Source organism: Anastrepha obliqua, chromosome 3 (genome assembly GCF_027943255.1).
Source record: "Anastrepha obliqua isolate idAnaObli1 chromosome 3, idAnaObli1_1.0, whole genome shotgun sequence".
NCBI classification, from domain to species: Eukaryota; Metazoa; Arthropoda; class Insecta; order Diptera; family Tephritidae; genus Anastrepha; species Anastrepha obliqua.
The window spans coordinates 85,264,499-85,278,550 of NC_072894.1; the positions used below are offsets into that span (position 1 = coordinate 85,264,499).

General features: G+C 40.8%; 1 protein-coding gene across 1 annotated transcript in view; it reads left to right on the plus strand.

The window, feature by feature from the left end:
• LOC129243006 (uncharacterized) overlaps positions 1 to 12,022 on the plus strand; it is a 55,934-nt gene extending 43,912 nt beyond the window's left edge. The window contains exons 3-4 of the mRNA XM_054880014.1: positions 9,610 to 10,183; positions 10,307 to 12,022. Of these exons, the coding sequence (XP_054735989.1) occupies positions 9,610 to 10,183; positions 10,307 to 11,411 (1,679 nt within the window). The 3' untranslated portion in view covers positions 11,412 to 12,022. The remainder of the gene's footprint in view (positions 1 to 9,609; positions 10,184 to 10,306) is intronic.
• Positions 12,023 to 14,052: the final 2,030 nt, after the last annotated feature.

Consider the following 14,052-nt stretch of genomic DNA (forward strand, 5'->3'; position numbering starts at 1 on the left):
GCCAAGACGGTGATGCGGTTCGGGTAGTGACGTCTGCGTTGAGCGCTGCTTACTAACTCCTATATTGCGGCAAGGTTTTATTTTCTGCGTCGGAAACCATATTGCCTTGCTGACAATTCTCCTGTTCTCTCAACAGACTCTGCAAGGCTACACTGTATGAGTTTCTCAAACAATTTCCCGCCGCTGTCCAGCATGCAAAGCGGACGCCAAGCTGACGGTTGTGCTGGGTCACCCTTACCCTTACTGATCAGTATCAGTTTCTGTACTTTCCACAGCTTAGGGAAGATGCTTTGAGCAATCCATGCATTGTAATCGTCGAGCATCACATCTGGTCGTCTTTCAGCCACAAGTGCTTCAGCTGGGATGCCATCTGGGCCTGGAGCTTTGTTTCTTTTGAGGCTTCTTGCCGCGGTTTTAAGCTTATCCTGGGTGAAGAGAGCATCTCGTCACCTGGGGGGTCTGGGTCTCGGCACAGCATAGGGTGCGTGGGGAACAGTCTGTCCACTATTTTGCTGATAACATCACTGCCTAGATGTATGGCTGTGGAATTGGCGTTTAGCTTCCCCGTTACAAATTTGTAGCCCAGACTCCAAGGGTTGATATTTAGATCCCTTCGAAGTTCCTTCTATTTTGCCTTCTTACTTGCGATGATTGCTTGCTTCAGGGCTTTTCGGGATTGTCTGAAATCGGCAGCTTCCGCCTCTACTTCTCTGTTTCGTCTGGCTCTGGTGTATCTTCTTCTATTACGGAAGCAGGTTCTTCTGAGCTCTGCGATTTCTGACGACCACCAGTACACAGTTCGCCTTCTTCAGCGGAACCCCGCGTGGGGCACCAAAAAATCGCAGCTTTTGGCAATGCGCTACATCATGGCGCTTGCAAGCGAGCCAGCGTCACCACTTATGTGAGGCATGGAATTTGCATCAAAGTAGCTAGAAACGCTTCAGTGTTGACTTTGGCCATGTTCCATTTGCGAGCGCCCTTTGTTTTAGGTGTTGGGGTAGGGTCAGTTCTCGCACTGATCCGGAATGTGATATACTGATAGTCACCTCCAGTATATTCTTCCAGAACTTCCCACCCGTTGATTGCCCCAGCCAGGCCATCAGTCACTAGGGTGATATCCGGCGTGGTGTGTTCACATCCTGGTCTCCTAAAAGTAGTGGCATTAACTGTGTTTTCCACTACAAGCCCCGGTCTGGCAGCCATATCTAGTACATACTTTGCCCGTGTATTCGTAGTAGGGGCGCCCCACTCGACAGCCTTGGCGTTGAAGTCTCCGGCTACGATGAAGGGAAGTCTATTTCGCGAACCTTATCTTCAATAAGGTCCAGTTTCATTCTAAACTGTTCAATACTTTCGCTGGGGGTAAGGTAGCAGCTTAGCATTGTGAAGCCATTCAATTTGTAGTGTAAGTGCCGATGTTGTTCCACAAATAGAGGGCCCTACAGTTCTATGACGCCTCCAAAGAGCCGATGGTTTCTTATGAGAAGTTACTTGTTATAAATAAAAAAAGAAACTATGCAACGCAGAAGATGATGCTCACCTGGCTCATCCTTTTATTTACCTAACGAGGGCTTAGTAATATTCTTACAATAACAGCTTTTTTGTGAGTATTCCTCTACTTTCCAAAACACCTGCATTATTTGGAAAGTTCTATTAGTTGTGTGGCAAAACTCAGACCCCAAAAGTATAAGTAGTGGCATTGGTCCTGTGCCGCTTAACTTAGTTTGTTGTTCACTTAACATTTCAAAGGGGCTGTTGTAGGAAACCATATGACTGATTAGCTAACTTTGCAGGCAACACTCTGGGTGGGTTCTCCATGCTAAGCGGGTTGTAAGTTGTCTTGAGTCGATTCGGCCCAGCCTGTGCTGGAGAAGGGCTCTGATGTGCAAGGTTGTAAAGTTCTTCTTACATTGGTAGGACTGCAAGCATTCGGGGAAACTGTTAAGGCTATCGAAGTACTATCAATATATATTTCTTCTTCTTCTTTATTTGTCAATTCTGGTTCGAATGTAGACGATCATACAATTTTATATATAAGTGCATCTTATATGTAAGTGCAGGTCGACGAAAACTGAAGAAAGTAAACAACGCTACAAAGACCAAAGAAACTCTACAAATAATTAGGCTTTCTGCGAGAAATGGAAAAACAAAAGCATGAATGTGGAAAGCAAAACGCGTGTGTATAAAACAATCGTAAGACCGATATTAACATGCGGTGCAAAGACGCGCACGGAGAACACAAAAACAAAACCATTATTGCGTTCCACAGAAATGCAAATATTAAGGACGATAGCAGAAAAATCGAGATGGGATTGCTGTAGAAACCATGATAAAGGGTTTTCCAATAAGAGGTGTTATTTTGATATTTTCCCGTAAAAGAACAGTAGTTCCGTTGCTTGTGCGGCACGTAGCGCCGTCTTGTTGAAAATAAACGTTGTCCAGAGCAGTGCCATCCAATTCCGGCCATTAAAAATCGTTAATCATCTCTCGATAGCGCAATCCATTCACCGTAACTGTTGCTCCAGCTTCATTTTCGAAAAAGTAAGGTCCAATGACTCCGCCGGACCATAAACCGCACCAAACAGTTGCACGTTGGGGATAGAGAGGCTTTTCAAAAATAACTCTTGGATTTTCTGAGAAACAGATCCGACAATTTTACTTGTTGACGAAGCCACCGAGGTGAAAATGGGCCTTATCACTCAAGACGATTTCGATGGCATTCAGGATCATTTTCATGCATTTCAACGACCCAATCATCAAAGACACGACGTTGTTGATGTTCGGCCGACTTGAGTTCTACTGGACTTTATAAGCCACAAACAAGGACAAGGACACAAACCTTTATACAAAATACGGTGTAATGACGTTTGTGGAATGTCTAATTCCAAAGAACGAAGAGGAATGGACTAACCTGGGTTTTCTTCAACACTTTCTTCTACATCAGCACTATTTCGGCTATTCTTGAGCGACGTGCACGAGTTTATTCCTCACATCACTAACTTGTCCCAACAGCTCGAATTTTTTCACCAATTTCTGTATTGCGGTCCGACCAGATGCTTCACGATGACCCAAAAATGTTCGAGTTTCACGAACCGTCTCTACTAAATTTTCACCATTTTTATAGTGAATTTGAATAGTTTCATTGCGTTGTTTAAGCGTGTATCGTTCTATTTTTATTAATAGCGTGTGTGCCAAATATCAAAAAATGACAGCTTCAAAAGTGACATCTACCGAAAAAGCGGTATATTCAAAATAACACCTGTTATTGGAAAATACTTTACATATTTTACTTTTAATTTATATTAGTTAACATTTCACGATTTCTCGCAGTCTCCAATAAAGTTCCTATATTGCCGATTCCGTTCCACTTTCCCCTTCAATTTTTCCTTACAGGATATTTATTGCTCCTCAGAATATGACCCAAATACACAGTTTTCTTATTTTGATCGTTGTAAGCAATTCACAATTAGGTTGCATTCTACGCAATATTTCAACACTTGTCTGTAGGTCCGGGGGGTTTTAGAAGTCTTGTATATAACCAAATATCTCAAATGATTCTAATTTGTTTATGTTGCTTATTACACGAAAAAATCGCAAGACCAAATAAATTTCTTATATTTTTACTCGGCCTCATCTTTTCGCCAAGGTTAGCAAGTGGTGAATAGATGAAGCAACTGATATAAATGAACATATATTGGAATAAAGCTGCCTTGAATTACACGTATTTGTAAGACAGTGAGTTATATCAGTGTAATGATGTATCATACACCCAATATTAAAATAAATTTAAATACGACATTCCCTATCCAAATGACGACAGCATAATTGCTACTTTCGCCGACGACACAGTATTAATTACGTCTGATAGAAACATAAATGTCGCTTCATTGAAGCTACAAAATCTAATTGATACAATGTTGACTTGGTTTGCAAAATGGGGAATCCGAGTAAACACAGACAAAACGGCCCACGTAATATATACCAACCGCAAACATGACCTTCGTACGATATCAATTAATAACACAGTCATCACTCAAAACACAAAAGCTAAATACCTGGACATGATCATTGACGTAAAACTGACATGGAAGGACCACATAATCCAAAAAAGGGGCGAAGTGAAAAACAGATTCAGACAACTGTGTTGGCTACTCAACAAGGACTCAAAACTGCCAGTATACAACAAACTACTAATATATAAGACAATGATAATACCCATCTGGAGATACGGCATAGAACTATGGGGGCATGCAAATCAAATATATATACAAATAATTCAACGACTTCAATCAAAAATTTTAAGGACTATCGTAAATGCACCCTGGTATATAACAAATGAAGACTTACACCGCGGCCTAAAAATTGATCCCATAAAAGACGTAATCCAGAAATATGGCACGAAACACACACAAAAATTACTAACCCATTCGAACAAAGAGTTACTAGAAATACCTCACATGTAGCTGACGCAGAAATTAGGACTAAAGCGAATCATACAAACACAAAAATTACCAAGTGTCCATGGACAGATGTAATAAAAAAACTGGGAAGTAACCAAAAAAAAAAAAAGTTAATAGAGCATAAAGATTGCGAGCGGTGAAATGGTTTACGGCTAACAATCAATATTTTTAATATTTAAGCTTTTAATGGTAAACGTTTTAAAAATATTCAGAAATAAGCGCATATGTCACGAAACTTAAATTAATTATTAACAAAAGTTAAAAAAATATAAGCCCAATGTTTATATATTTAATATAAATAAATATACATAATTATTGTGCTTAGTTTATAATTAGAAGCTTAGTCATTTGTGTTGATCCTCCTTTGATTATAACTATTTGAAGTCGTCGACGCATCGATTTAATTCTGTTCTTTATAATATTATATTTTGATCAAGTTTTGGCCATTCGACATTAATCGAAATTTCTAAGACTTTTAGCGCAATCAAACTGTCTTCCATTTTTGGAAACCGATTTAGAAATTATTTCCCATACATATTCGATTGGGGTAAAGTTAGGGTTGCAAGTATACCATTCTCAAATTGGTACTTTTTTCGGTTTCAAAACCCCTTTTGTTGCCTTGAAAGCATGGACGGCTGCGTTGTCATGCCGGAAAATTAGCTCTTCATCGAAATTTTCATAAAAAAAAGTAAAAAAAAAATAAAAAAAAGTAAAAGCTTCATCTACAGATTCTATAAACATAACACTATTCATTTTCTTGGATATGAAATATATAATATTAGCGTTTACCTTTGACACTAATGGCTGACCAAATAATGACAGAACCCCCTCCGAAGTTACGAGCATTTCGCTTCTCCTTTTTCTTCCATTTATCATGCCAACACATTTGGGAACCATCTGGTATGTCTAGATTGAATTTTTTTCCATCGCAAAAAAATGCTCTATCCCATTCCTTTCCCAAGATTAGTACTTCTGCAAATATCAATCTGGCCTATTTGTGCCCTGTGGTTAACTTAGGTTTAGGTTCTCGTTTTTAAAATTCTATATTAGAACACTCTTATAAAATTTATTGCACACAACTTCAAATTAAGAGTATGCTGGGGCAGTTTGATTTATTTATACCAAAACTATTGATTTCCCGAACATCTCGAATCATAATTTTTGACTATCCACCAGTTCTTTTCGTACATCCGTAATGGAAACAATGCAAAACCTTTGTTTTTTTTTTTTTTACTTTGGAACAATCTCTCGCATTGAAAGGCCCCTCTCATTCCATGAATGGAATAATTCACGTAATAAAATATTATTTTAAGCGGGCCATCAACGAAACGGCATTGGGACATTTTTCTATTACCGCTTTAGTAGATATCATCATAATCACCTGGGTATTTTAATTTTTTCGTGCCGTGTACTATGTATATATCTCCATAGCATACAGTGATGTAGACAAGACGCGGCATTTAAAAAATCGAATTTTAAGTTTCACCACAGGATTATTGATTATTGAGAACTTTTTGTACTTAAGGAATGCAGCTCTAAAAGCTTCAATTCGGGCTTCTATTTATATCGAAAGACCCCAATTCTCGTTAATCCAAAGGCCTAAGTATTGGAAATTCTGCACTCTTTCTTTTGCCATTAATTGTTAATCCGTATAGACATTTCTTCTACTCACGATCATAATACTTTAATTTACGTTTTTAAACCGAAGTTTTTACGGAACTTAGGCAGTCTGCTAAGGAGGTTGTATTTTCAGTATATATGATGTTGTTAATGTTTATCCACTTACCTTAATGCCAACTTTTAAGCCCTGTAGTGGTTCTTGGAAGAAAGTGTCAAATGCTTTTTTAAAGTCTATGAAACAAATCTCTTTAGACGGCTCTGCAGTTTTAAACTAATGAACGAATGCAAAACACATGGGCTGAAAGTTCCCGGGTCTAACACAATAAATGGATGAACTACTAACCTTCTAGTACCAAATTTCGTGGTATTCTATTCATTAGTTCGTGAGTTATTTGCTAACGGTGACGCGACTTTTGTTATTTTCGAAGCAATGGATCAAAAAAAAACTTCATGTTTTACTACCCACTGCTTCCGGATGGGAAAAATACCGTTCAAGCGAAGTAATGGCTGGAAAAAGTATTATAGTGGCTCCTCTGCATCAGATACAACAATAAAACGATGCATGGCTAACTTCAAACGTGGGCGTAGAGACACCGATAATGCACAATGCAGTGGACGTTCAAATGAGGCGGGAACACTCCCAGCGACTACTGGCTGCTTGCAGACCTAAAAAACATGTTCGCCGGTACGAAATTTCGCTCGAATGAAGGTTATCGCTGAAACTGAGGTCAGTACTGTAATGTTAAAGCGGCGCTAGAATGATTGCGTTGTTCTTGTTAGAAAACGTATTTTCTTTGTTAGGGCCGCATATATGTACATATATATTTATAACTAGCGCTTAGCCCTTTATTTGGTGCTTGGCTGAGCCCCTCCTCCTATTTGTAGCGTGCGTGATGTTGTTCCACAAATGGAGGGACCTACAGTTTCAAGCTGGCTCCGAACGGTAGATATTTTTTATGAAGAGCTTTTTCATGGCAGAAATACACTCGGAAGTTTGCCATTGTCTGTCGAGGGGCGAGCGCTATTCGAAACATTTTTGTCTGTCATCTGGTCTTTCATGCGCAGAGATTTGAACCAGCGCACTTCCGAATGGAAGTCACGCCCGAATCCATGCGACTAGAGCGGCCGCCATAGATATCCATGCCTTTCTCGAGTCGTTAATATAGTTGAAAATTATTTGAATGATTTCAATTTGTTCATCATTAATTAATTTCAAAATTTCAGAAGGAAGCTCATCCGGACAGGCTGCTTAATTATCTCTGCATGTTTTGTTATAGCTGGTCCCATTAAATTTTTAACAGATATTACCTGATATGCAGAACTATTAACGAACGAGACCTAAGGAAAGCTCCGGCAGGTCCTTTAAGTTTCTTGCGAAGGTCAAGCTCGTCATGTAGTTCTTTAGTCTCTCACTTTCTTGACTATTTAACCACTCAATTTTTGCGTGACTTGTTTGGCGTCTAACCTCAATGTGAAGTTCTCTGTATTTTATGGGGTTCTTTTTTTTTTGGAAGTACGTCGTTCTGATCTTAACATTGTCATCCATTTGGTTATGTAATGTTAATGTTAAGTAAAATTTTAGGACGGTCTCATAATATTTTCGCGTGTTCAGTGATAGTATTTAACCTCATTGGTTTTGGATGTCAACGCAGTCTTTCATTAGTCTTCATTAAATTTTATAAGATCTAGTTTTTGTTTCTTTGGTTTCTTTTTCGTCAAAGAACTTTTGCTAGTATTATAAACGGTTTTTCAATTGGCGCGGGTCGATTTTGGTGCCCTGTGGCAGCCATCAGCACGTTCAAATGATAAAACTTTATTATCAAAAGGAGTGTTCATTAACGCAAACGTTGCGCGCATTGCGCCCATTTTTCGGTAGACGTGGTGGCCCTTCAAAGTCGACTCTTCAACGTTTGGTGGCCAAATTTGAGACGACCGGGTCAGTAAACAATCAGCCAACACCCGTACGTTCAAGGAACGCAAGATCAGCCGAGAACGTTGCCGCGGTCCGTGAAAGTGTACAGCAGAACCCGAGGCAGTCTATTCCTCGCCGTGCACAAGAACTTGGCCCTTCGCAGACTTCAACTTGGCGAATTTTGCATCGAGACTTAGACCTACACCCGTATAAGATCCAACTGACCCAGGAGCTCAAAGTTGATGACAATAGACTTCGAATCGTTTGGAAGAGAACCCCAGTTTTGGGCGAAAAATCATCTTTAGTGACGAGGCGCATTTTTGGATGAATGGCTCTGTTAACAAACAAAATTGCCGTATATGGGACGACACCAATCCACACGAGGTTCACCAGGTGATAATGCATCCTCAAAAAGTTACCGTTTGGTGTGGGTTTTGGGCCGGCGGCGTCATTGGTCCGTACTTTTTTGAAAACGAGGCTGGTGAGGCGTTCACCGTCAACAGCGAGCGCTACACAACGATGATAACCAATTTCTTATGGCCCATATTGAACCATATGGACCTAGACGACATGTGGTTCCAGCAGGACGGCGCTACGTGCCGCACAGCAAACGCCACGATTGACATTCTGCATGAACGATTTGAGGGTAAGGTTATCTCTCGCAGGGAGGATGTGAATTGGCCACCTAGGTCATGCGATTTGACCCCGCTAGACTTTTTCCTGTGGGGTTTCTTGAAGTCTCAGGTCAATGCAAATAAACCACAATCGACCGATGCTCTAAGGGTGAACATAACACAGGCCATCGCTCAAATTCAGCCGGATCTATGTGGAAGAGTCATTGAAAATTGGACCACTCGGATCCATTCCACCGTAAGAAGTCGAGGCGGGCATTTGAATGATGTCATATTCCACACTTAATGGCATATATGCGTCTTTCAAATAAAAAAATAATTTTGTCAATAACTCACACACAGCTTGTTTTATTCCATTTTAACATCTACCCGCCCTTATTGAAAAACCCTTTATTTTGAATTGATAGGGCATCATAACATGCAGAGAAGTTTATTAACAGACTATCCAAAATATTTGGCCACCGGAGCAGAGTGCGTTGGGGCATGAATACCATTCGGGAGTGCGAAGGTGCAATTCTCCGTGGAACATCAAATAATAGAAACAGTTTTTTTTTAGTAGCGTTCGGAGTCGGTTTAAAGCTGTATCTTCGCGTTAGTAAGTGGAACTATGTATTTGTTATTTTCGTACTCTGTTCTTGGCAAAATTGAATAATCAAACACTAACCGATCCGTAATTAAGAAATGCAAAACGGGTTTGAGTCAATTTTGCGCTGTCTGTAACAGTAATGAGGTAGATTCACCTCATCATATACTCCTCAGCTCCTCGGCTTTTATAAGTCTTGATTCTAAACGAAAAGTTATCAGGCTAAGATATTAGCTGCCTGAGAAATTTTCTTACTGGAATGTAAGGTTTCTCCATCCGCAGTTTCTAATCGTCATTGGTGGAAGAGATCTTTTTCTTCTTTTTAATAGTTCAATATGAAATACATTAAGTTTTGAGTAGGCTTGACACGTTTTTCAATTGTTCTCTTCTTTTATTCCACAGATCTGTCGAACGATGAGTTAGATTGCGATGAAGACGAAGGCTCCAGCGAATTTCTTACCGCCAATTATCACCACAGCATATCACCTTTAAAAACGCAACGTCAGCGATCACTAACACCTGATCGTAACGAATCGCATAGCTCGTCAAGCAGCATACGGAAGCAACGTTCTCTAACACCCGAATCACGATCGCTTACGCCGGAGGACCGTAGACGAAAGCCCGGTTCACAGGCATCACTCATGGGATCGCGACAGAATTCAAGTTCACGCAGTAATACGCTCGAACGCAAGCAGCGATTAACTGATGTGCAATCAATAGCGAATATCTCACGTAGCTCCTCGAGCTCAAGCTACAGTGGTGGTGGTGCTGGCGAGCACGATGTAGGAAATGGAGCGGCAGCTAATACCGCAGCTTTGCCAACTACTGCTGTAGTGGGTGTTGTTAGTGTTGTTGGTGGAGCCGCAGGAAGTGGGGTCGTAACGGCAATGTCAGGCAGTGGTGGACGCTCACAACATCGACGGTCACTTGGTCGAAATGCCAAACAAGTGGACGACCATCGTATACGGAGATCGAGGTGCGTTTAAAAATAAGAATAGCCACTACTTTATTTAGAGTGACAGTATTTCTTTGAAAATATATTTAATTTTAAGAATGTCAGTAACTACACTTTTTATCCTCTATTTCGCATGTCTCACAGATCTTTACAGCTAAGCGAACGTTCACCAAACCGGGCACACAAGGTTATTGTGTCTATGGGTCAAACGCAAGGTGCCGGCGTCTCCTATCATACAACAAATGTTCAGCCAATTTACCAGCAAACCGGTGTGCGCATCAACAACGGCAGCAATGTGCAAACGCGCCCACCTGTACGCATCAGCAGTAAGTCGCAGTCGGTGCTTTTGCCTAGCAATAACTCGAGTGCCGGGCGCACACGCAATAATGATATCGACAAAAGCCGCTCTTTCGACTTCGACTACTGCAATTATAATAGTCAAGTCGGGCTGAAGGGGCATAGTCACGTGGGTGGCAGTGGTGGCAACGGCAGTGCCAACAATCAGAATGGAACTTTGCGTTTGGACTTTGACAAGAGTCGTTCGTTTGACGATGACTACAGGGAGCCACTAAATGGGGTCAGCAATAATTTGGCGGCAGTAAATGGCATGCGATATCTGCACGCGATCGCCGATGGCAGTGGCAGCAACAGCAACAAAACCAGTCGGCTACGACGTTCGTCACCTGTCGGCACAGGAAGCGGTGAACGCAATTCACGTTCGCCACAATCATCCGGCTCATCGTGCAATAATCTCAATTTACCGCGACAATCAACAAGTCCCCAAAATTACGGTACACGACTTTGCGATCACGAACTAACCTACGATATGTTGCGCAAATCACTCGATCGTTCGCCGATTATGGACTTTCGCCGTGGCGACAGTGGTGAGTACGATTTGCCACCAACGTTGTTGCGCACTCGGGAGACAATCAACAGTGGCGGCAACAGTGAGCTGAATTTTTTCAATAATGACCCGACACACATTTACGAGCAACCGACGACAAAGGGTACAACGAGTACAACAACCGGCTCCTTAAAACAGCAACGCTCGTTGGGACATACACATAGCCCGAGCGATTCACAATACTCATTGGAACGACAGCACGGTAACGCTTCGGGGCGTGAGAGCATGACACCCGAAGGTGCAGGTGGTGAATATCGCGGCGAGCACGGCTACCGGCATCCTCCCACGCGTGAATCATCGCGCGAAGGAGCACGTGGCAGCGGCAGCAGTCGCAACAGGTATTGAAGGTTTGAAGCGATGGAAAAGTGGGATGTGCACATATTATAAAGCGCGAGGTCAAAATGCATGCAGACCTGCGAGATCACTAACATAGACTTTGACTGCCTTACCCTGCCTGCCTGCCTGCCTATCTGCCCGACTGAGTAGCTGCACGTGGTTCTATTAAAAAAAGACTAAAAGAAATGATTTTAATTACTAACACTACGTAGATAGCAATAGTTGTTGCTACGGATTAATCAATGTTAATATGTGTGTGTGTGTGTGAATATAATATAGTAAATGAAATTACTAAAACTTACTAACCACAGCTGTGCAGCTGAATTTACAAACAATTATATCGCCATTCCCACATTCTCTCTCTCTCTCCTTCACGTTATTTCATTGACCTGCTCGTTGACGCATTCAGCGTGCAAATTAACTATTCTGCGCACCCAGTATAACATCTCACCACCGACACAACCACTTCAACTTAATAAATATGCACGAAATTCATCTTACTAGCCGAAATGCAAAGCTACAGAAAAAAAGAATTCAATATAGTGAAACATTAACCGTCACATTTCCCCATACCCAATAATTAACCAAAGGTTATCCACCAAAAACGAGTACCAAAATGGTTACAGGAAAATTAGAGAAATACTGGCGTTGGTGTAAAGTGCGTGAAAAGTTTGTAAAATCGAATATAAATGAGAATATAATTAAACAAGTTAGCGTGATGAATATAAAACAAAATATAAATAATCTGTTAGAACAAAACACTTGCAATATCTTTACGGTTGAGTATTGGAAGTAAGTGTTTAATAATAAGTGCGATGAATGTCACGTGCAGCGTAAACAAAAGCCAGCCTACCTACATGTACATGTGCTGCATAAAGACTGCTTTAAATGAATGAAATTACATTTTTAATACGAAAACCAAAAATATTATAATACCCTTACCTTTAAACGTCACCTGAACTCCTTGTATATATATAAGTGAAAAAGTTGTATGCGAAAGTTATGCGTGAAGTAATATGAGAAATAGAATCATAAAACAACCCGCAAAAAGTGCACCGCAATAATTTCATAGAAACTAAAAAATAAAGAAATGATCTTGGGCTTACAGTAAACTTCACTAAACGCAGCATCGCTAAACCGCACCTACATTTCTTATTTTTTAGCAAACAAAAATACTAAAAAGTGTATTACCTTCCGAATTCCAGTATTTTTAAAATATTTTCCCGAATGCACTAGATATGCTATTTAAAAATCACCTGACCGCCTATGAAACTCACCACTAACAAACCAGCGCTTGTATTTACATATTTATGTCGCACTTAAATGCATTGATAAAAGCTCACCACTCACTGCTCACTGCTCTCACTAACAAAAACATTGTATGTAGATGGGCCCACAAAGGAATATGGAAAGTGTTTAACACCTTCATAGAAATCACGACCACGATCACCACCACAATTACCACCATCAACACCTCTACCACCAACTCCACTACTAACAACTACCAAGTCCATTCAATAACTGTACTCACTACATATGTACGTTCTAATACTCTACAAAACTCTTCTTCTTCACATTCTTCTACTTCACATCTAAATTGTGTGACAGTCACAAATTGGCCAAACCGAAAACACCCATGACAGCCGCACACTTAGCAACAGGAACAACAATAAAGACAAATAAAAATGCTTTGAAACGTCAAGAGGCATTGCTGAAATCTCCGACCACCTGTTCGTTTTGGCCACACTGTGGCGCATGCACCGCAAATGATGCAACACGCCCACACGTCACATCCAAACGTCAAATGTCGCTACAGGAGCCGCAACAATTGCCATTCAATTGTCCGCACACAGCACAAGGTAACGTTCCACTGCAACGTTTTCATTCCACTCGTGCAGCTAACAATTTAAGCGATCCAGTCAAACGCCACAACTCATATTCTTCTTCACACAATCCGAACATTTCCACTGTCAGTGTAAATACCAAATTCAATGACGTGGCTAATAAAGCCAGTAGCCGCGGTAGTGTTGTTGAGTCGCAAAATAACTGTGCTCTGACAGGTATTGCTCGCAGTAAAACTCAATGGACGCTTTTGTGCAGTGGTGCCACACTTATGGATAGCATAGACCAATCGAATAATGCGGCAACGCCATCAACAACAAAACTGGCCGCAAGCTGCACCAACAGCTCCGCCATGGTCGCAATCAGAAATGACACCTCGATAGCCAACGCTGCGTCCATGGTTGCAGTCAAATCTACCACGTTACCGTTGGCTAGCACCTCATCGATATTTTTAGGCGAATGCGAAATGCCGATAACGCGTGAACGTGAATCGTTAAAGAAATCTGGTCGTGGAAGGGAAGCAAAACGAAAAGAGAAACAACCCACTCGAAGGGAAATTTCGAGCATAGACGATAATCGAACTATAGCTGAAATGCACAGCAAAGAAACTACCTTCGAAGCTAATATACGCAATCTGGAAAATAATTCCAGATATGAAAAACTTCCAGATGCTATAGAGATAAATAGGTAAGTGGTATACTAAACTATATACTTATATATTTAAAATAAGCATATGCCTAAAGAAAAGTAAACAAATGATTAAGGAAAGCAAATGCTTAAAATGTAAAGTTTTTTATCACACGCCAAT